At 44.4% G+C, this 23,916-nt stretch overlaps 1 protein-coding gene across 1 annotated transcript in view; it reads left to right on the top strand.

The window, feature by feature from the left end:
- LOC136691305 (calcium-activated potassium channel subunit alpha-1-like) overlaps positions 1 to 23,916 on the top strand; it is an 87,646-nt gene that overhangs the window by 18,218 nt on the left and 45,512 nt on the right. Inside the window, exon 4 of the mRNA XM_066663808.1 lies at positions 10,206 to 10,267. Coding sequence (XP_066519905.1) covers positions 10,206 to 10,267 — 62 coding nt within the window. The remainder of the gene's footprint in view (positions 1 to 10,205; positions 10,268 to 23,916) is intronic.

The following is a 23,916-nucleotide window of genomic DNA, read 5'->3' as shown; positions in this document are numbered from 1 at the left end:
TGGGTGGACGTAGAGGTGGAAGTGAACACTGTTGGAGGTGTGGACGTAGAGGTGGAATTGGACACTATGTTGAAGGTGTGGTTGTGGAAGTGGACACTATGTTGGAGGGGTGGACATAGAGGTGGAAGTGAACACTGTTGGAGGTGTGGACGTAGAGCTGGAAATGTACACTGTGTTGTAGGTGTGGAAGTGGACACTGTTTTAGGTGTGGACATGGAAGTGGACACTGTTGGATGGGTGCAAGTGAACACTGTGTTTTAGGTGTGGACATGGGAGTGGACACTGTTGGAGGTGTGGACGTAAAGGTGGAAATAGACACTTGTTCATGTGGAAGCGGGCATGGACGTGGACACTGTGTTGTAGATGTGGAAGTGGACACTGTGTTGTAGAGGTGGAAGTGGACACTGTTTTGGAGGTGTAGACGTGGAAGTGGACACTATGTCGGAGGGGTGGACGTAGAGGTGGAAGTGGACACTGTGTTGTAGATGTGGAAGTGGACACTGTTTTGGAGGTGTGGATGTGGAAGTGGACACTGCTGGAAGTGTGGACGTAGAGGTGGAAGTGGACACTATGTTGAAGGTGTGGTTGTAGAGGTGGAAGTGAACACTGTTGGAGGTGTGGATGTAGAGGTGGAAGTGAACACTGTTGGAGGTGTGGACGTAGAGCTGGAAGTGGACACTGTGTTGGAGGTGTGGTTGTGGAAGTGGACACTGTGTTGGAGGTGTGGTTGGGGAAGTTGACACTATGTAGGAGGTGTGGTTGTGGAAGTGGAGACATTGTTGGAGGTGTGGTTGTGGAAGTGAACACTATGTTGGAGGTGTGTACGTAGAGGTGGAAGTGGACACTATGTTGGAGGTGTGTACGTAGAGGTGGAAGTGGACACTATGTTGAAGGTATGGTTGTGGAAGTGAACACTATGTTGGAGGTGTTTACGTAGAAGTGGAATTGGACACTATGTTGAAGGTGTGGTTGCGGAAGTGGACACTGTGTTGGAGGTGTGGTTGCGGAAGTGGACACTGTGTTGGAGGTGTGGTTGTGGAAGTGGACACTGTGTTGGAGGTGTGGTTGTGGAAGTGGACACTGTGTTGGAGGTGTGGTTGTGGAAGTGGACACTGTGTTGGAGGTGTGGTTGTGGAAGTGGACACTGTGTTGGAGGTGTGGTTGGGGAAGTGGACACTATGTAGGAGGTGTGGTTGTGGAAGTGGAGACATTGTTGGAGGTGTGGTTGTGGAAGTGGAGACATTGTTGGTGGGGTGGTTGTGGAAGTGAACACTGATGGAGGTGTGGAAGTGGTAATAGACACTGTGTGTGTGTGTGTGTGTGTGTGCAGTGTGTGTTTGTATTGTGTGTGTGGTGTGTGTTTGTATTGTGTGTGTGTATAGTTTGTGTTTGTATAGTGTGTATATGTGTGTGTGTGTGTGCAGTGTGTGTTTGTATTGTGTGTGTGTAGTGTGTGTTTGTATAGTGTGTTTGTAGTGTGTGTGCAGTGTGTGTGTGTATAGTCTGTGTGTGATTATAGTGTGTGTGTGTGTGTGTGTGTGTGTGTGTGTATAGTGTGTCTGTCTGCATGTGAGTGTGTGGTAGTGAGTTGTGAATGTGCACAGATTAAATTAGTGTCAGGTCAGAGGTAATTGGACATTGACACACTTTCTGTTAGTGGACCGCAGGGCTGTGAGTTTGGAGCACAGTAAAACCCCAGTGAGACGCAGCTCAGACGGTGGGTGGAGGAGTGTAATGGTTTCTCAGGAGATTGTAGTGGTTTCTCAGGAGATTGTGATGGTTTCTCAGGTGGTTGTAATGTTTTCTCAGGAGATTGTGATTGTGTCTCAGGAGAGTGTAGTGGTTTCTCAGGAGATTGTAGTGGTTTCTCAGGAGATTGTGATTGTGTCTCAGGAGAGTGTAGTGGTTTCTCAGGAGATTGTAGTGGTTTCTCAGGAGATTGTGATTGTGTCTCAGTAGACTGTAGTGGTTTCTCAGGAGGTTGTGATGGTTTCTCAGAAGATTGTGATTGTGTCTCAGGAGAGTGTAGTGGTTTCTCAGGAGAGTGTAGTGGTTTCTCAGGAGATTGTGATTGTGTCTCAGGAGAGTGTAGTGGTTTCTCAGGAGGTTGTGAGGGAGTCTCCAGTAAGAACACATTCTCTTTGCCACTGCAGCTACCAATATGTGTTTGGACTGTGGGAGGAAAGCAGAGCACCCTGAGGACACCCACACAGACACAGGGAGAACACACTGCTCACAGACAGTGACTGTAGGAGAGGACCCTGAGACACTGCAGCACCCCCTGCTGCCCTGCTGCAGTTTAGTTTAATTAAACTAAGAGTGAATATGAAGCGTCTGCAGGTTTTGACAGGTCGTATATTGAGAGCGCTGAGAGCCAGAACTGCAGGCGTCAGTGCACTTACCCCCTGAAACCGGGCAGGAGGCTGTGGGGGACTGCAGGAGTCTGCGGTGGTGTGATGCCTGGGTGGTGGTTGTGTTGGTGAGGAGGGGTTGAGGGGGGAGGGTTAATGGTTTGGCACTGCTCTGAAGTTTGGCCAAATTCCACTGTCCTCATTTAATCAAGACCAGAAGATCTGAAGGACTTCAAGTGCTTGGCTTCATAGAGGATTAATGGTCCAAACACACACACTCATGCGCATGCACTCACACCCACGCACACACACACACACACACACACACACACACTCACACATTCACACTCACGCACACACACACACTCACACTCATGAACACACCGCATTCACACTTGCGCATACACAATCTCACACTCACGCACGTACACACACACACACACACACACATTCACACTCACTCATGACAAACACAAACACACACATTCACGCACACACACACGCACTCACACTCGCACATACACACACTCACACCCACACACACACACACATTCACACTCACGTACACGCACACTCACACTCATGAACACACCCGCACATACACACACTCACACACACACACACACACTCACACACTCACGAACACACCCGCACTCACACTCGCACATACACACACACACGCAAACACACACTCACAAATTCACACTCACTCATGACACTCACACTCGCACACACTCGCATACTCACGCACACACTCTCGCACACACATGCAACAAATTCACATGCAGACAGACACAATATACACACACATACACTCGTACATGCACACACTCACACGCACGCACACATATGCAAACACACACACACACACCTAAACACTCACACAAACCTAAACACTCACATGCAGACATACACACTATACACACACACACACCTATACAAACACAAACCTAAACACACAAAAGCACACACACACCTTAAGACAGACACACACACACACATACACACACACACACACACACACACTTAAACACACACCTATGCACATTCTCTTTGCCACTGCAGCTACCAATATCTGTTCGGAGTGTGGGAGGAAAGCAGAGCACCCTGAGAACACCCACACAGACACAGGGAAAACACACCACACTGCTCACAGACAGTGAGTGTAGGAGAGCGCCCCCTGCTGCCCTGCTGCAGTTTGGTTTAATTAAACTAAGAGTGAATATGAAGCGTCTGCAGGTTTTGACAGGTCGTATATTGAGAGCGCTGAGAGCCAGGACTGCAGGCGTCAATGCACTTACCCCCTAAACAACTTCCACTGTTCCACACACCAGAGGAACCCCATCGCTCCAGAGAACACAGTTCCACTGTTCCACACACCAGAGGACATCCATCGCTCCAGAGAACACAGTTCCACTGTTCCACACACCAGAGGAACCCCATCACTCCAGAGAACACAGTTCCACTGTTCCACACACCAGTGCTGAGGTGGTTTAAACCCCTCTTGTGGATTTTGATGGTTTCACCCTGTTCTTAGAATAGACCAAAAAACATTTAATAATGTCCAATTTAGTGTACACACACACACACACACACACACACACACATATATATATATATATATATATATATATATATATATATATGTGTGTGTGTGTTACATTACTCACACTGATAGAGAGAGAGAGAGAGAGGGAGAAAGAGAGAGAGAGAGAGAGGGTTCATTAATATGCTGTGGCTGACAGTGCCCTGGGGATGGTCACTCAGAGTAAACAGTCTGATCTACTTTAATTACACTCTGTCTTTTTATCTCTTTGTTTTTCTCTCTTTTCTATTTGTTGCTGAGTGGGTGAGTCTCAGTGCCTGCGCTGGCCGCTGAGTGGGTGGGGCACTGTACCTGTGTCCAAAATGGCTTCCTATTCACTGATTCCAATGTTACTTACTACATAGTGCACTATTATAGTCAACGAGTGCTGGATGGTAGTTAACACTTTTGGACACGACCTGATGGGGACCAAACAGCTCAATGCATTATGGGTATCCACTTTCTACTAGTCTTAGCTAGTCAGCAGGCCTTCGAGTTGCAGCATTTGGTCAAAAGTTCAGTCTCGCTTCAGCAGGACACTGGTGCACACACACACAAACACACACACAAACACAGAGTAATGCAGCTATAATTCTGAGTTTTAGTCAATGAGGGTCAGTTAGGGGTCATTCCTGTGTCCATTATTAGTGTGTGTGTGTGTGTGTGTCCTCCAGTTTTAAAAAGTAAAGTAAGCTGATGAGATTGAGCTGACCTTTGACCTATGAAAGTGTATCTAGGGGAGATGGACACTATACACACAGAGTCTGAGCAACTGTCAGTGTGTGTGTTGTTACCGTGTAGTCTCTGATGGTGTAGTTTGTTACAATGAAGTCTGTGATGGTGTATTTTTCTACAGTGTAGTCTCTGATGGTGTAGTTTGTTACAGTGTAGCCTCTGAAGGTTTAGTTTATTACGGTGTAGTCTCTGATGATGTAGTTGCTACAGTGTAGTCTCAGATGGTGTAGTTTGCTACAGTGTAGTCTCAGATGGTGTAGTTTGCTACAGTGTAGTCTCAGATGGTGTAGTTACTACAGTGTAGTCTCTGGTGGTGTATTTAGTTATAGTGTAATCTCTGATGGTGTAGTTTGTTACAGTGTAGTCTCCGATGGTGTATTTTGCTACAATGTAAACTCTGATAGTATATTTTGTTACAGTGTAGTCTCTGATGGCTTAATTTGCTACAGTATAGTCTCTGATGATGTTGCTACAGTGTAGTCTCTGATGGTGTAGTTTGCTACAGTGTAGTCTCTGATGATGTTGCTACAGTGTAGTCTCTGATGGTGTACTTTGTTACAGTGTAGTCTCGGATGGTTTAGTTTGTTACAATGTAGTCTCTGATGGTGTAGTTGCTACAGTGTAGCCTCTAATGGTGTAGTTTGTTACAGTGTAGTCTCTGATGATGTAGTTTGTTGCAGAGTACTCTCTGATGGTGTAGTTTGTTAGTCTCATGTGTAGTTGCTACAGTGTAGTCTCTGATGGTGTAGTTTGCTACAGTGTAGTCTCTGATGATGTAGTTCACTACAGTGTAGTCTCTGATGGTGTAGTTGCTGTAGTGTATTCTCTGATGATGTGGTTTGTTGCAGTGTAGTCTCTGATGGTGTAGTTTGTTACAGTGTAGTCTCTGATGATGTAGTTCACTACAGTGTAATCTCTGATGGTGTAGTTGCTGTAGTGTATTCTCTGATGATGTGGTTTGTTGCAGTGTAGTCTCTGATGGTGTAGTTTGCTACAGTGTATTCTCTGATGGTGTAGTTTTTTACAGTGTAGTCTCTGATGATGTAGTTCACTACAGTGTAGTCTTTGATGGTGTAGTTTGTTACAATGTAGTCTCTGATGGTGTAGTTTGTTACAGTGTATTCTCTGATGGTGTAGTTTGTTACTGTGTATTCTCTGATGGTGTAGTTTGCCAAAGTGTAGTCTCTGATGGTGTATTTTGTTATAGTGTTGTCTCTGATGGTGAAGTTTGCTACAGTCTAGTCTCTGATGGTGTTGTTTGTTACAGTGTATTCTCTGATGATGTAGTTTGTAACAGTGATGTCTCAAGTGGTGTATTTCAGGGCAATTAACAGATGAGTTGACTCAGGTGTGTGTGAGCAGAGATATAACCAAAATTTGCTGGATGCCGGCCCTCCAGGACTGGAGTTGGGCACCCCTGGTGTGTTTTGTTTTAATGTAATGTCTGATGGTGTAGTTGCTACAGTGTAGTCTCTGATGGTGTAGTTTGCTACAGTTAAGTCTCTGATGGTGTAGTTTGTTACAGTCTAGTCTCTGATGGTGTAGTTTGTTACAGCGTATTCTCAGATGGTGTCATTGGCCACAGTGTAGTCTCTGTGGTGTATTTTGTTATAGTGTTGTCTCTGATGGTGTAGTTTGCTACAGTGTAGTCACTGATGGTGTAGTTTGCTACAGTGTATTCTCTGATGGTGTAGTTTGTTACAGTGTATTCTCAGTGATGTATTTTGTTATATTGTAGTCACTTCAGGTATAGTTTGTTACTGTGTAGTCTCTGATGATGTAGTTTATTACAATGTACTCTCTGATGGCGTAGTTTGTTACAGTGTAGTCTCTGATGATGAGGTTTATTACAATGCAGTCTCAGATGGTGTAGTTTGCTACAGTGTATTCTGTGATGGTGTAGTTTGCTACAGTGTAGTCTCTGATGATGTATTTTGTTATAGTGTAGTCACTGATGGTATAGTTTGTTACAGTGTAGTCTCTGATGGTGTAGTTTGTTACTGTGTAGTCTGTGATGATGTAGTTTATTACAATGTACTCTCTGATGGTGTAGTTTGCTACAGTGTATTCTGTGATGGTGTAGTTTGCTACAGTGTAGTCTCTGATGGTGTAGTTTGTTACAATGTAGTCTCTGATGGTATAGTTTGCTACAATGTAGTCGTTGATGCTGTAGTTTGCTACAGTGTAGTCTCTTTGGTGTATTTTGTTACAGTGCAGTCTCTGTGTTTTTTTTTTGTTTTTTTTTGGTGTAATCTCTCTCCTGTCCCACTCGTCTGATCTTGCCTGTCCTTCCTCGTCTGATCTTTTCAGTCTTCCCTTGTCTGAACTCTCCTGTCATTATTTGTCTCATCTCTCCAGTCGTTTTCGTCTCATCTCTCCTGTCATTCCTCATCTCATCTCTCCTGTCATCCTTCATCTCATCTCTCCTGTCGTTCCTTGTCTCATCTCCCCTGTCGTTCCTCGTCTCATCTCTCCTGTCGTTCCTCGTCTCATCTCTCCTCTCGTTCTTTGTCTCATCTCTCCTGTCATTCCTCGTCTTATCTCTCCTGTCATTCCTCGTCTCATCTCTCCTGTCATTCCTCGTCTCATCTCTCGTGTCGTTCTTTGCCTCATCTCTCTTGTCTTTCCTCATCTCATCTCTCCTGTCGTTCTTTGTCTCTTCTCTTCTGTTGTTCTTTATCTGAACTTTCCTCTTGTAAATGTTTCATCCTCTTCATTCTGATCTCTGCCTCCTGACCTCACCTGACCTTTCTGCTGGTCTTTCGTCTCCTTGGCTGTCCAGTCTGTCTTTGATCTGTCTGTGACTGGACCTCATCTTCTAAACGTTCAGTAAAATACTGAAAATGTTTTTTACGCCAGTTCTGACTCATAGCTCAGTATTTAACATGGTCCTGAGAGAGAGAAAGTGGCTGGGGGTAGTGATAAATCTTATCTGTCTATCTGCGTGGATGGATATTTAGTTTAATTTTCAACCATGCTAAAGTCTCTTATTCACTCTTACTCACTCTCTCTCTCTCTCTCTCTCTCTCTCTCACACACACACAAACAACCTGACACACACACTGCCTCACGTGTTGTGACTGACTGTGAAAACTCTGTTGGTGATATAAATAATAATGGAGTATTACATCATTGTGACAGCTGTGTTCCTGTCAGAGAGGTGTTACTCCTCATCAGACGCATCTGGACACGCAAGTACACCTTCAGGTCCTCTTAACTACCACTTTATTTTCATACGGAGTGTGTTTTAGGGACAGACAGGGGGCATCATTTCTGCTCTGACTCTCTTCTTGCTAATGCTGCCCCTGTGGTCTCTCTCTGTCCTCATCTTTAATAAACCTCTCTGACTTTCCATCACGTCTCCTCATGTCTCCCCTCATCTCCTCACATCTAGAAGGAGGTGGTGGAGACTCCCAGAGAATGTGAAGTGTTTAGGAGTGTAGAACAGCGCTATAGATGTGGAACATTCACACATTCTTCATTCGTTAATTATTTACATTTATACCACAGTTAGTGCCGACCATACGATGTGATTGGTTGAGAGACGTTCCTGGGGTGCCAATATTAAAAGACAGCGCTGTCCCTGGACTCTTCACCCAATGGGGTTTCAGTTCATTTTCCTTTGGAGTTATTTTGAACAGAGTAAAGGGTTATGGCACAGTGGACCGTTATCTGCTTTCTGATTTGTAAACAAAAGAAAAATAAAAGTAAATTGCTATGTCTGTGTGGTTTCTGTGATTGTGGTTAACTCGAGTCGAGGCGATACTCTAAAATGCTCACTTTTAACTTAAACAGAGAGAACTATGTGTGTGAGAGAATATCACTACAATCTGAATCCACTGTAAACAATGGTTAGACCATGACATTGACTTGATGTGTTTATCTCTGCTTCTGTCCTGATTTACACTGATTTAACTTCGCACTTTGAATGTTTAACTTAAGTATTGTATTATTGTGTAATTAAAATAGGACTACATTTTCTAATAGTTTCCCATCTAAATGTCGTCATCTTTCCCCTGCCACTTAAAAACACCCTCTTATGTTTGAAGAGATGCCACTTTTGAATGATCTTCTCTGGATAGTTTCTTTAAAATAGAGTTTAGATGAATCTAAAGTGGATCTGCTGTGGCTGAAAGTGGAAATCTGCAGAGACGTTGGATTCGAGGCTTTAGAGCAGATAAAGAAAAGACTGAAGCTGCGCAGTGCAGAGATCCGTATCTGATCTTTAACTGCACAGAATCACTGCAGAGGAAGAGTCTGTCTCTGCAGAGAGAAAGTCTCACAGTGTGATAAACTTAAAGTAATTAATTCAGTAATGATTATTACTGACTGGATTATTTAATCAATACTCAGGGCTCTTTAAATCCGTCCTGACACACATCTGCTGCCCTGTGTCGGGTTTATGGCTCCTCTGCACGCTTCGCACTGAGCTCCATCTGGAGTTGGAGTAATGTAATTATTACAGGAGTTTCTCTGTGATCCTGGTCCGGTTTCTAAAAGACTGCAGACACCCTTTATAACGACTGGATTCAGCTGGGTATGTATGAGGTGCTGGTAGACGGAGCTGATTCATTAACTGTGAGGCAGTAGATACTTGCTCCGGTGCTGGCTCAGACCAGGCTGGATCCTGGATACAAAGTGTCCTCTCTGATTGTCTTATTTGTCCTCAGGGACGTGGGAAGTGGTTGTGCTGAGTGTGCAACAGCACCCCCTGCTTTTCAGGATTGTTAGAAATTAAACAGCTATATTTTTTTAAAAATATAATATAGTAATGTCTATGTCACACAGTTCCAGGGCCCTGGTGTGTGTTGAGTTCTCCCTGTGTCCGCTGTGTGTGGTTGAGTGTGTGTGTGAGTGTTTGCCTTTTCATCCTCGCCCTCCTTGTCCAGTTTCAGCTCCTGTTCTTTGTCCAGGGCAGTGTGCCTCTCACGGGGCCTGGGTACGAAGCTGAGGCAGTGAATTCTGAGTAAACAAATCAGCCGTAAGCACTTTTCAGCTAGGACTGGGTTTGGGTGAGAGGTAAATGTGTGTGGCTTGTCGTCGTCGTCGTCCCTTAACCCCCCAACCCAGCTCAAACTTCCAAACCAGCTTCTGAACACAATAAAAGTCTTAAGCACTCAGAGCACGGCTGAGTCTTTTCAAAAACATCCCCATTGACATTTCTTAAAAGTCTTTGTTCTGTTTGGAATGAAACTGGACATGAGCAGAAAACTATAATTAAGTACAGTATTGAGAGAGTCATGAACTCTTTCTGATGTCCTCCTTGTGATGTCTTTGAGTGAGGGCTAGTCTCTTGCAAAATATGAACACTGAATGAAGAAGAGATTGTGTCCAAAACAAAAACAGGGATTGATTGGTGAAGGCTGTGTTTGGTGTCGGTGAAATGATCCTGGAGCAGGGAATGTGTGTGTGGTTCATCTTTCCTGAGCGACAGGTTGTGGGGGACTGTGGGGTCTTAGCAATTCTAAAAAACAGTAACATCTTTTCAGAACGAATGCCTCATTTAAGCCCTGTTCTGTTCTCTTGCTCCTCAGGTGGTGCTGGTGTTCGCCCTCAGCATCGGAGCACTGGTCATTTACTTCATCGACTCCTCTGAGTGAGTGTTTATTCATCTTTTCTCTGGTGGAGATGGAGGGATGGGTGCTTTTCTGCTTTTTTTTTTCCTTTCCTGATTTAGCTGTGCATGCATCATCAGAGCAGAGCAGGGCACTCACAGGTGATCAACACAATGAGGCTTTATGACGCAGAGAGGGAGGGGGAGAGAGAGTGAGGGAAAGAAAGAGGGAGGGAGAGACAGAGGGGAAGGGATACAGAGAAATAAGATAAGCCACTTGTGCGTACATCATTCCTGTCCATATTCATTTGTCTGTGGCTCATTTCATTCTCCCTCTGTGTGCTGACCTTGATGGTGCTGGTCAGATTAAGGATGTGCTGGTCGTTATATAAATGCTCCGCGGAGGACCAGCAGCTCCCAGAGCTCCTGCTTAAAGCTCCATTTTGTGATTAGTAAAAGCCTTTTTTTGTGTTAGTGGTGTTCAAAGGGTTAAAAAGGCCTAGGTTAAAGCTGCGTGAGCACACTTCATTTACAAATGGATCAGCAAGGATTCCCAAAATAAGAGTCCCCTGCTTGACTAATGAGGTCATGGAGGAAACCAATGTCCATTTCATTTCACTAATTTATTTATAGTGTTGTCTGAGTGAATGTGATAAATTATTAATGCTGCTCTTTTTTAATACTGTTATTGTTCCCTGTGTTGACCCTTGTTCTAATTTGCTCGTCCACCTTAAAATGCACATCAGTGGAGTCAACTGCTCTTTCTTATTACAGATATAAAATAAAATTCAAATGAAAGATTGACGGATTCAAATTATAGTAAAATTTATTTAGATATTTTTTAATCTACTTTAAAAAATGTGCAAAATTGTAGTGAAACTAGTTAAAAACACTAGTGTTTTAGCTGGTGTAATTTAACTTGTGTGACTTTAGCCGGTTTGCTGTAGCTGGTATGTTTTTAGCTGGTGTGTTTTAGCTTGTGTTGTAGCTGGTGTGTTTTTGAGAGGGTGTGTTTTTAGCTGGTGTGTTGTAACAGGTGTGTTTTTGAGAGGGTGTGTTTTTAGTTTGTGTGTTTTTGAGAGAGTGTGTTGTAGCTGGTGTGTTTTTAAGCTAGTGTGTTTTAGCTTGTGTTGTAACTGGTGTGTTTTAGCTTGTGTTGTAACTGGTGTGTTTTAGCTTGTGTTGTAGCTGGTGTGTTGTAGCTGGTGTGTTTTAGCTTGTGTTGTAGCTGGTGTGTTTTAGCTTGTGATGTAACGGGTGTGTTTTAGCTGGAGTGTTTTTGAGAGGGTATGTTTTTAGCTTGTGTGTTTTAAAGCTGGTGTGCTTTTAGCTGGTGTGTTTTTAAGCTAGTGTGTTTTAGCTTGTGTTGTAGCTGGTGTGTTTTAGCTTGTGTTGTAGCTGGTGTGTTGTAGCTGGTGTGTTTTAGCTTGTGTTGTAGCTGGTGTGTTTTAGCTTGTGTTGTAGCTGGTGTGTTTTAGCTTGTGTTGTAGCTGGTGTGTTTTAGCTTGTGTTGTAACTGGTGTGTTTTAGCTTGTGTTTTAGCTGGTGTGTTTTAAAGCTGGTGTGTTTTAGCGTGTGTTTTAGCTTGTGTTGTAACTGGTGTGTTTTAGCTTGTGTTGTAGCTGGTGTGTTTTAGCTTGTGATGTAACGGGTGTGTTTTAGCTGGAGTGTTTTTGAGAGGGTATGTTTTTAGCTTGTGTGTTTTAAAGCTGGTGTGCTTTTAACTGATGTGTTTTTAAGCTAGTGTGTTTTAGCTTGTGTTGTAGCTGGTGTGTTTTAGCTTGTGTTGTAGCTGGTGTGTTTTAGCTTGTGTTGTAGCTGGTGTGTTGTAACAGGTGTGTTTTTGAGAGGGTGTGTTTTTAGTTTGTGTGTTTTTGAGAGAGTGTGTTGTAGCTGGTGTGTTTTTAAGCTAGTGTGTTTTAGCTTGTGTTGTAACTGGTGTGTTTTAGCTTGTGTTGTAGCTGGTGTGTTTTAGCTTGTGATGTAACGGGTGTGTTTTAGCTGGAGTGTTTTTGAGAGGGTATGTTTTTAGCTTGTGTGTTTTAAAGCTGGTGTGCTTTTAGCTGGTGTGTTTTTAAGCTAGTGTGTTTTAGCTTGTGTTGTAGCTGGTGTGTTTTAGCTTGTGTTGTAGCTGGTGTGTTGTAGCTGGTGTGTTTTAGCTTGTGTTGTAGCTGGTGTGTTTTAGCTTGTGTTGTAGCTGGTGTGTTTTAGCTTGTGTTGTAGCTGGTGTGTTTTAGCTTGTGTTGTAACTGGTGTGTTTTAGCTTGTGTTTTAGCTGGTGTGTTTTAAAGCTGGTGTGTTTTAGCGTGTGTTTTAGCTTGTGTTGTAACTGGTGTGTTTTAGCTTGTGTTGTAGCTGGTGTGTTTTAGCTTGTGATGTAACGGGTGTGTTTTAGCTGGAGTGTTTTTGAGAGGGTATGTTTTTAGCTTGTGTGTTTTAAAGCTGGTGTGCTTTTAACTGATGTGTTTTTAAGCTAGTGTGTTTTAGCTTGTGTTGTAGCTGGTGTGTTTTAGCTTGTGTTGTAGCTGGTGTGTTTTAGCTTGTGTTGTAGCTGGTGTGTTGTAGCTGGTGTGTTTTAGCTTGTGTTGTAGCTGGTGTGTTTTAGCTTGTGTTGTAGCTGGTGTGTTTTAGCTTGTGTTGTAGCTGGTGTGTTTTAGCTTGTGTTGTAACTGGTGTGTTTTAGCTGGAGTGGTTTTGAGAGGGTATGTTTTCAAGCTGGTGTGTTTTAGCTTGTGTTGTAGCTGGTGTGTGTTAGCTTGTGTTGTAGCTGGTGTGTTTTAGCTTGTGTTGTAGCTGGTGTGTTTTAGCTTGTGTTGTAACTGGTGTGTTTTAGCTGGAGTGTTTTTGAGAGGGTATGTTTTCAAGCTGGTGTGATTTAGCTTGTGTTGTAGCTGGTGTGTTTTTGAGAGAGTGTGTTTTCAAGCTGGTGTGTTTTAGCTTGTGTTGTAGCTGGTGTGTTTTTGAGAGAGTGTGTTTTCAAGCTGGTGTTTTAGCTTGTGTTGTAGCTGGTGTGTTTTTAGATGGTGTATTAGCTGGTGTGCTTTAGCTTGTGTGTTTTAGCTGATGTGTTGTAATTGGTGTGATGTGATTTAGCTGGTGTGTTGTAATTGCTGTGCTTTAGCTGGTGTGTTTTAGCTTGTGTTGTAGCTGGTGTGTTTTTGAGAGGGTATGTTTTTAGCTGGTGTGTTTTAGCTTGTGTTGTAGCTGGTGTGTTTTTGAGAGGGTATGTTTTTAGCTGGTGTGTTTTAGCTTGTGTTGTAGCTGGTGTGATTTAGCTGATGTGTTGCAGCTGGCGTGTTTTTAGCTGGTGTGCTTTAGCTTGTGTGTTTTTGCCGATGTGTTGTAATTGGTGTGATTTTAGCTTTTGTGATTTAGCTGGTGTGTTGTAATTGGTGTGCTTTAGCTGGTGTGTATTTGAGAGGGTGTGTTTTTAGCTGGTGTGTTTTAGCTTGAGTTGTAGCTGGTGTGTTTTAGCTTGTGTTGTAACTGGTGTGTTTTTAAGCTGGTGTGTTTTAGCTTGTGTTTTTAAGCTGGTGTGTTTTTAAGCTGGTGTGTTTTTAGCTGGTGTGTTTTTAAGCTGGTGTGTTTTAGCTTGTGTTGTAGCTGGTGTGTTTTTAGCTGGTGTGTTTTTAAGCTGGTGTGTTTTAGCTTGTGTTGTAGCTGGTGTGTTTTTAGCTGGTGTGTTTTTAAGCTGGTGTGTTTTTAGCTGGTGTGATTTTAGCTGATGTGTTGTAATTGGTTTGCTTTAGCTGGTGTGATTTTAGCTGATGTGTTGTAATTGGTTGATTTAGCTGGTGTGATTTAGCTGGTGTTTTAGCTGATGTGCTGCTATTGGTTGATTTAGCTTGTGTGTTTTTAGCCGGTGTGTTGTAGCTGGTGTTTTAGCTCATGCTGTTATTGGTGTGTTTTAGCTGTTGTGTTTTATCTGGTGTGATCTATCTAGTGTGTTTTAGCTGATGTACTGTAATTGGTGTGTTTTTAGCTGATGTGTTGTAATCGGTGTGTTTTTAGCTGGTGTGATTTAGCTGATGTGCTGTAATTGGTGTAATTTAGCTGTTGTGTTTTTAGCTGGTGTGATTTAGCTGATATGCTGTAATTGATGTGTTGTAATTGGTGTGATTTAGCTGATGTGCTGTAATTGGTGTGATTTAGCTGATATGCTGTAATTGATGTGTTGTAATTGGTGTGATTTAGCTGATGTGCTGTAATTGGTGTGTTTTAGCTGGTGTATTGTAATTGGTGGGTTTTTAGCTGGAGTGTGCTGTAATTGATGTGTTCTAATTGGTGTGATTTAGCTGGTCTGTTGTAATTGGTGTGTTTTAGCTGGTGGGTTTTTGGCTGGTGTGCTGTAATTGTGTTTTTACTTGGGGTGTTTTAGCTGGTGTGTTTTAAACTGGTGTGTTGTAACTGGTGTGTTTTTAGCTGGTGTGTTGTAGCTGGTGTGCTGTAATTGGTGTTTTTAGCTAGTGGGTTTTTGGCTGGTGTGATTTAGCTGGTGTGCTATAATTGGTGTGTTTTAGCTGATGTGCTGTAATTGCTGTGTTTTTAGCTGGTGTGTTTTATCTGATGACCTGTAATTGGTGTATTTTAGCTGGTGTGTTGTAGCTTGTTTGTTTTTAGCTGATGTGCTGTAATTGGTGTGCTTTAGTTGGTGTGCTTTAGCTAGTATGTTTTTAGCTTGTGTGTTTTTAGCTGGTGTTTTAGCTCATATGCGGTTATTTGTGTGTTTTTAGCTGATGTGTTGTAATCGGTGTGTTTTTAGCTGGTGTGTTTTAGGTGAGGTGCTGTAATTGGTGTGTTTTTGGCTGGTGTGTTTTAGGTGAGGTGCTGTAATTGGTGTGTTTTTGGCTGGTGTGTTGTAATTGGTGTGTTTTAGCTGATGTGCTGTAATTGCTGTGTTTTTAGCTGGTGTATTTTAGCTGGTGTGTTGTAGCTTGTTTGTTTTTAGCTGATGTGCTGTAATTGGTGTGCTTTAGCTAGTATGTTTTTAGCTTGTGTGTTTTTAGCTGGTGTTTTAGCTCATATGCTGTTATTGGTGTGTTTTTAGCTGATGTGTTGTAATCGGTGTGTTTTTAGCTGGTGTGTTTTAGGTGATGTGCTGTAATTGGTGTGTTTTTGGCTGGTGGATTTTTAGCTAGTGTGATTTAGCTGGTGGGTTTTTAGCTGGTGTGTTTTAGTTGATGTGTTGTAATTGGTGTGTTTTAGGTGATGTGCTGTAATTGGTGTGTTTTAGCTGATGTGTTTTAGGTGATGTGTTTTTAGCTGGTGTGATTCAGCTGATGTGCTGTAATTGATGTATTGTAATTGGTGTAATTTAGCTGGTGTGGTTTAGCTGATGTGCTGTAATTGATGTGTTCTAATTGGTGTAATTTAGCTGGTGTGGTTTAGCTGATGTGCTGTAATTGATGTGTTCTAATTGGTGTAATTTAGCTGATGTGTTTTTAGCTGGTGTGGTTGTAATGTTGTAATGTAGTGTAGCTGATGTGTTGTAATTGGTGTCTTTTTAGCTGGTGTGTTGTAGCTGATGTGTTGTAGCTGGTGTGTTTTAGCTGATGTGTTGTAGCTGGTGTGTTTTAGCTGATGTGCTGTAATTGATGTGTTTTAGCTGATGTGTTTTGTTTCTGTTGTAGATGAGATTTGTAGCTGGTGTGTTTTTGCCGGTTCTGTTGTAACTTGTGTGTTGTAACTGGTGTGTTGTAAGCGGTGTGTAGTAAGTAGTGAAAAGCATGTCAGATTTTTAGCAGATGTGTTTAAGCTGCTGATTGTTAGCGGATATTTTTTAGCTGCCGTGTTTAGTTGGTGTGTTTTAGCTTGTGTGTTGTTGTCAGTGTGTGTAGATGGTTTGTTGTAGCTAGTGCTTTGTAGCTGGTGTTTTTGGCCTGTATGAGAAACTTTAGAAAATGGAAAGGAAACATGTCTGATTCTTAGCGGATGTGTTTAAGCTGCTGGTTTTTAGCAGATATGTTAGAGCTGGTGAGTTTTAACAGTTGTTTTTTATCGGATGTGTTTTAGCTGGTGTTTAGCTGTTTTTTTTCTATTTTTTTCGGATCAGTATCTCTGATGTGATTGTTCCTCTAATTGTGGTGTGTTTTACTAATGAGGAAAAGGAAAAGGCTGAATTCCTGTCTGAGAGGAAAGTGTTTTAGTTGAATCAGATCAGCTCATAGACGAACAGCTAGAGTTACAGCGCAAAGGATAATACAGCGCTGCCAGATGAAAATAGGAACTCCATCCCTTCAGAGAACACAGTTCCACAATGGGGGTTTTATACCCCTCTAGCCCACTCTTGGTATTGGGCCTGGTGACTGCAGGATTTTGAAATCCCTTGTTGTTATTTGGTGTGTGAGTGAATGCGTGAATGTGTGTCGCCCTGTGAAGGACTGGCACCTCCTCCAGGGTGTGTTCGTTCCTTGAGCCCAGTGATTCTGGGAAGGTTCTGGACCCACCACAATGGATAATGGTTAGAGACAATGAATAAATGAATTAATGAATGTTGTTGTGTGGCAGTTATACACACTGTGTCCAATAGGGGACAGGTTACAGCAGCTGAACTCAGAGCAGAGCAGCATCCACACACACTAATATTCCCTTACATCTGGAGCTCATCAATAACACCTTTAACACTGTGTGTGTGTGTTATTGTGTGTCTGCTTTTATGGACAGGTGTGTGTGTGTGGGTGGGTGGGTGTGTGTGTGTGTGTGTGTGTATAGAGTCCTCTCAGTGTGATCTGAGCATCTGTGTGGTATTAGTTACGTTAAATGTCTCTTAATTACAGAGGGTGGAGGTTTCGTGTGGCTCTCACAGAGCTCTAACGTTCTGCACATGCCTGTTGGAGCATAACACACACACACACAGCGGTCTTATTGCACTGGAGCTCTGTTCAGATAGACACAGGGGAAAAGATCTAATCTGGAGAGAAGGGTTCATTTCAAATTAAAACATGCAAAGAAAATAATCAAAGTTAGCTGAAGTTCATTTCAGGTCACGCTGAGATTGGAATCGTTCATTTCTCCTAAAAATAAAGAATTTATTCATGATTAATTCCAGGTAAATCACCTGAGGTCAGCTTTGATCTGTATTTATAGTAAAGCAGAACGAAGACGAGACCGGGTGGTGTCTGGTCAAGTCAGGACAGCACCCCCGCCCAGGACACACAACACATAGAGGGCGACAAACACCGTGTGGACAGTGGACAAACACAACCTACAGAAGCACACACACCTCGTGTATGGACGCAATGATAATTGAAAAATGATTCACTTAATGTTCGTTTGTAACCGTCCACTGGAAAATTCAGATCTTAAAGGAAACAGCACCTCTGCACTTTTCGATTACACTTTCACCCACTGTGTTCCGGCTGAGTTTTCACAGACTTCCATCCGTCAGTCGTCCTCTCGGGGCGGGGCCAGCGGCGCTCAGACAACAAGACTTTTTTAGTTTCGGTTCCTTCCCTGGTCATAAAAGGGGGGTTCTCTCTTCCATAATGTTCTCAGTGGTCTGAGAGAAGGAGACCCAGTTAGTTTCCTGTTGTTGTCGTTCACTGGGTTTCTGGTGAAGTTCTGATTTCTGATTTTCAAGCTGCTTTAAGACATCATTCGTTTGTAAAAAAGCGCTGTACAGATAAATGTGAAACTAGAAAATGTGTCTCATGCAGCTGCTCCAGGGTTAAGAGTCTTCATGTGGTTGTCTGGGCCCTAATGTAATTACGCTCACCTGCTCTCTCAGCTGCCTCAGTGTGGACACAGAGAGACATATGGCAGGAAAGTGTCCAGAACAGTCAACACGTCTCCGTCAGCGAGAGCTGAGATGGAGGAGATAAAAACACGGCTGGTACTCTGTCCCCGAGGAGGACAGAGACGAGGACACACACTGACCACATGTTCACTGCCATAAACCTGCTCTTATCAAAACGCAGGTTGATAACAGGACATTAGACGCAGTTCCTGTCCATGCCGCCCACACGCCATAAAATAAAACCCTGGGGGTGTACTGTTTATTAAGCTCCATAACCTCTACATAAACTTTAGATCAACACCAGGCTTTAGTCTTTGTTCCCTGGACAGTGTTCTCACCGCTGCTGCTGGAGCTGAAGGATTCAGTCAAATCTCACTGACGTCCTGTGTCTAAAACCACCCCTGGTGCAGGTCCATGTCCAGACCTCAGAACCGGGCCAGAGCAGTGCTTCAATTTGATTCTCCTGATCAAGACCACTTTTTCAGACCCTGTCAGACCCACTGTAGTGCCATGCAGCCCTTTAACTAATGGTAACCTATGGTAAAATGAAGGAATTTCATTTGTTCATCATATCATTCATTAGTTCATCTTTTATAAGGACTTCTTCCTGGTCATCGTGGCTGCCTGGGGTCTACCCAGAATCATTGGACCCCAGGGAGGAACACGCTCTGGACAGAGCATCATACACCCAGTCACTCACTCACACCCCTGTAGACAGTAAATCCACCTCTGATGGGGACACCCCCCTCCTACGGTTCTGTCTGATCTCAGACTGATGGATGCTGCTGCGCTGCAGAGAGTAAAATTAGACTCTGATCTGCTCTGAGTCACATAATTAAATCAGAGTAACGGAGCAGCCAGACAGTCCTGACCTGGTCCAGACACTCTTTCCTCAACTGGACAGTCCTGACCCGGTCCAGACACTCTTTCCTCAACTGGACAGTCCTGACCCAGTCCAGACACTCCTCCCAGAACTGGAGCCATTTCCGAGTGAACCGTGACTCAAATAAGAGTCAGTTCCCAGTGACTCATAACTCGACTATGAGTCAGTTCCCAGTGACTCGTGACATGACTCTGATTCAGTTCCCAGTGACTCATAATCCGACTCTGAGTCAGTTCCCAGTGACTCGTGACATGCCTCTGATTCAGTTCGCAGTGACTCATAACTCGACTATGAGTCAGTTCCCAGTGACTCGTGACATGACTCTGATTCAGTTCCCAGTAACTCATAACTCGACTCTGTGCCAGTTCCCAGTGACTTGTGACATGACTCTGATTTAGTCCCCAGTGACTCATAACTCGATTCTGTGCCAGTTCCCAGTGACTCGTGACACAACTCTGAGTCAGTTCCCAGAGATTCACGACTCATGTTCTTGACTTCTAACCTGTTAATATGGAGTGTGTGTTTACATCCTGAGCGCAGTAATGAGGGGGTGTCTGAATACTTCTGACTGTGGTATTAACAGAAGGTTGGACCCAGTGGGATATGCATTGTTATTTTCATTATTTGCCCCGGTCCAGCTGCAGTAAGTGGGAGAGCTGTGTGTATTTGAGATTGTGGAGATGTTTACATTGGCGGTGTCCGTCCGTCACCCATCAGTCTTCAGGATAAAGATGAAGTCTGACGCCAGGGTCGAGTTTTACAGCAACTGCCAATCAATGCTTCTGGCTTTCTATGTGTTTCAGTGACCCACGCTATTCCTCTGATATAGGTATTACACATCATTTAAATGTGTACCTCGGCCGAGATGATGTCATGAAGCACGTCTGCTGCTTGGGAATGGATTCATGAATTTAAAGGTGCACTAAGTAATCTGGGGAGGTTCAGACCACTGACACCAGGGGCATGTTTAATCTCTGATAAAAAATAAACTCATTTTGTTTGAAGCTCATTCTGTCTCTCTCAGCTCTCACTGGATGCTCTGAATTATCAGGAAGTAATTTAAAAAAACAAGCAATATTTTTAATATAAATAATGCTATATGCTAATGCTAACACTTCTGAAATAAAGTCACAGTGAAATTAAGTCAGCTTTTAATATACAACATTATCCTAGAATTCCCTGCATGAGAGTTGGACACAGTGCTGGACAGGAGACAGTTCAGGAGGGTGTTCTGGTGGACAGGGGACACAGTTCAGGACGGTGTTCTGGTGGACAGTGGACACAGTTTAGGACGGTGTTCTGGTGGACAGTGGACACAGTTTAGGACGGTGTTCTGGTGGACAGGGGACACAGTTCAGGACGGTGTTCTGGTGGACAGGGGACACAGTTCAGGACGGTGTTCTGGTGGACAGGGGACACAGTTCAGGACGGTGTCCTTGATGGACAGGGGACACTGAGATGGACAGTGTTCTGGTGGACAGAGGACACAGTTCAGGACGGTGTTCTGGTGGACAGGGGACACAGTTCAGGATGGTGTTTTGGTGGACAGAGGCTACAGATGGACAATGTTTTGATGGACAGAGGACACAGTTCAGGACGGTGTTCTGGTGGACAGAGGACACAGTTCAGGATGGTGTTCTGGTGGACAGGGGTCAGTTCAGGACGGTGTTCTCGTGGACAGGGGACACAGTTCAGGACGGTGTTTTGGTGGACAGGGGACACACAGCTGGACAGTGTCCTGATGGACATTGGGGAACAGGGGACACAGTTCAGGACAGTGTTCTGGTGGACAGAGGACACACAGCTGGACGGTGTCCAGATGGACAGTGGTGACCAGGGGACACAGTTCAGGAGGGTGTTCTGGTGGACAGGGGACACAGTTCAGGACGGTGTTCTGGTGGACAGTGGACACAGTTTAGGACGGTGTTCTGGTGGACAGGGGACACAGTTCAGGACGGTGTTCTGGTGGACAGGGGACACAGTTCAGGACGGTGTCCTTGATGGACAGGGGACACTGAGATGGACAGTGTTCTGGTGGACAGAGGACACAGTTCAGGACGGTGTTCTGGTGGACAGAGGACACAGTTCAGGACGGTGTTCTTGTGGACAGTGGACACAGTTTAGGACGGTGTTCTGGTGGACAGAGGACACAGTTCAGGACGGTGTTCTGGTGGACAGTGGACACAGTTCAGGACGGTGTTCTGGTGGACAGTGGACACAGTTTAGGACGGTGTTCTGGTGGACAGGGGACACAGTTCAGGACGGTGTTCTGGTGGACAGGGGACACAGTTCAGGACGGTGTTCTGGTGGACAGGGGACACAGTTCAGGACGGTGTCCTTGATGGACAGTGGACACAGTTCAGGACGGTGTTCTGGTGGACAGGGGACACAGTTCAGGACGGTGTTCTTGTGGACAGTGGACACAGTTTAGGACGGTGTTCTGGTGGACAGAGGACACAGTTCAGGACGGTGTTCTGGTGGACAGTGGACACAGTTCAGGACGGTGTTCTGGTGGACAGTGGACACAGTTTAGGACGGTGTTCTGGTGGACAGTGGACACAGTTTAGGACGGTGTTCTGGTGGACAGAGGACACAGTTCAGGACGGTGTTCTTGTGGACAGTGGACACAGTTTAGGACGGTGTTCTGGTGGACAGAGGACACAGTTCAGGACGGTGTTCTGGTGGACAGTGGACACAGTTCAGGACGGTGTTCTGGTGGACAGTGGACACAGTTTAGGACGGTGTTCTGGTGGACAGTGGACACAGTTTAGGACGGTGTTCTGGTGGACAGTGGACACAGTTTAGGACGGTGTTCTGGTGGACAGGGGACACAGTTCAGGACGGTGTTCTGGTGGACAGGGGACACAGTTCAGGACGGTGTCCTTGATGGACAGGGGACACTGAGATGGACAGTGTTCTGGTGGACAGAGGACACAGTTCAGGACGGTGTTCTGGTGGACAGGGGACACAGTTCAGGATGGTGTTTTGGTGGACAGAGGCTACAGATGGACAGTGTTTTGATGGACAGAGGACACAGTTCAGGACGGTGTTCTGGTGGACAGAGGACACAGTTCAGGATGGTGTTCTGGTGGACAGGGGTCAGTTCAGGACGGTGTTCTCGTGGACAGGGGACACAGTTCAGGACGGTGTTTTGGTGGACAGGGGACACACAGCTGGACAGTGTCCTGATGGACATTGGGGAACAGGGGACACAGTTCAGGACAGTGTTCTGGTGGACAGAGGACACACAGCTGGACGGTGTCCAGATGGACAGTGGTGACCAGGGGACACAGTTCAGGACGGTGTTCTGGTGGACAGTGGACACAGCTGGACGGTGTCCTGATGGACATTGGTGACCAGGGGACACAGTTCAGGATGGTGTTCTGGTGGACAGTGGACACAGCTGGACGGTGTCCTGATGGACAGTGGTGGACAGGGGACACAGTTCAGGACGGTGTTCTGGTGGACAGAGGACACACAGCTGGACGGTGTCCTGATGGACAGTGATGGACAGGGGACACAGTTCAGGACGGTGTTCTGGTGGACAGGGGACACACAGCTGGACGGTGTCCTGATGGACAGTGGTCGGCGGTGGACCCAGACCTGAACATTGTCCTGGAGGACAGTAGTGGACAGAAGACCAGACGTCTGTGAAGTTTATTGGAAGTTTCCTCCTGAGACTCCAGTGAGATTTTGAGGAGACGTTTATCGGCTCAGTTCTTGATCACAGCCTCAAAAACACAGTCCCTCCCTCAGTCAGAGCTCTGCTACAGGCCCTGCTCGTATCTTTATCAGAATATAATCTTTATTTATAACTTTATTCAGTTCTTATATTTAATAAGGAATGAAATGTCATTATTAAAGGGGAGGTTACATAGTGCACCTTCTGACACCTCTGAGGTGAAGGCTGTGAGATGGATGTTAATGTTTTTTCAGGGTTAGTTTAAAGATGAAAGGTTTTTAGAAAAGTTTGTTTTCTGTAGGTGTAAATTTTAAAATTTGGGTGGAGATGCTGGACTGCATGGAGGACTCCTGCATGGTGTTAACCCTTAACCTACTGCCCTCATCCACCCTTTAACACCGCTCACAAAACACCCTCACAACACTAACAACAAACATAGAATTAATATTTAATGATATTTACAGAACATTACAGAAAGTCACCAGAATACAGGGTGCTGTATATTTTTATTACTATTTTTCTGTAAATGACATGTTCATTGTTTATATTTTTATTGAAAAAATAACGTAACGTATAACATTAATAACTGATTCACATGGAGTTAGTGTGGGGTTTGTAATGAGGCTGAGGTAGACAAGGTTATAGGATCCATATCCTTTTTTAACACGAGATCCAAAAGGCAGAGTCAGAGGCAGAGCAAAGAGTTCAAAAACCAGGATCAGGAAACACAGGAACCAGGAAAACTGTTCCAAAACTCTAAAGTCAAAAGGCAGGCAGGAATCAAAGAAACAGAAAGCAGATAACTGGGGTACGCTTGGCTTGCAGATAGTAATGGCAATGCTTAGCAGTGTGTATCTGTGTGAGGGAAGTATAAGTAGAAGGGGTTAATGAGGTACTGGAAACAGGTATGTATTAATGGATCCATTGCTAAGGGCAACAGCTAATACTATGGTGATGAGGACCTCTGGTGCTTGGGCATTGCACATGACAGAGTTAGTGTTGGATATGTTTGTGGTTAGTTTGGGGTTAGTGAGGTGTTAGTGCGGGATGAGTGTGGGGTTAGTGAGGGGTTAGCGAGGGTTCAGTGAATTAATAGTGTGGGGTGAGTGTGGGATTAGTGAGTGATTAGCGTGGGGTTAGGGTGTGGATAGTGTGAGGTTAGTGTGTGGATAATGTGGGGTAAATGTGGGGATAGTGTGGTTAGAGTGGGGTTAATGAGTGTGGGGTTAGTGAGGGGTTAGCGAGGGTTCAGTGAATTAATAGTGTGGGGTGAGTGTGTGGATAGTGTGGGATTAGTGCGTGGATAGCATGGGGTTAGTGTGTGGATAATGTGGGGTTAGTGTGTGGATAGTGTGGTTAGAGTGGGGTTAATGAGGGTGGGGTTAGTGAGG

Source organism: Hoplias malabaricus, chromosome 3 (genome assembly GCF_029633855.1).
Source record: "Hoplias malabaricus isolate fHopMal1 chromosome 3, fHopMal1.hap1, whole genome shotgun sequence".
NCBI lineage: Eukaryota > Metazoa > Chordata > Actinopteri > Characiformes > Erythrinidae > Hoplias > Hoplias malabaricus.
Note: the sequence above shows the minus strand (reverse complement) of the source record. Positions and strands in the feature narration are given on the sequence as shown.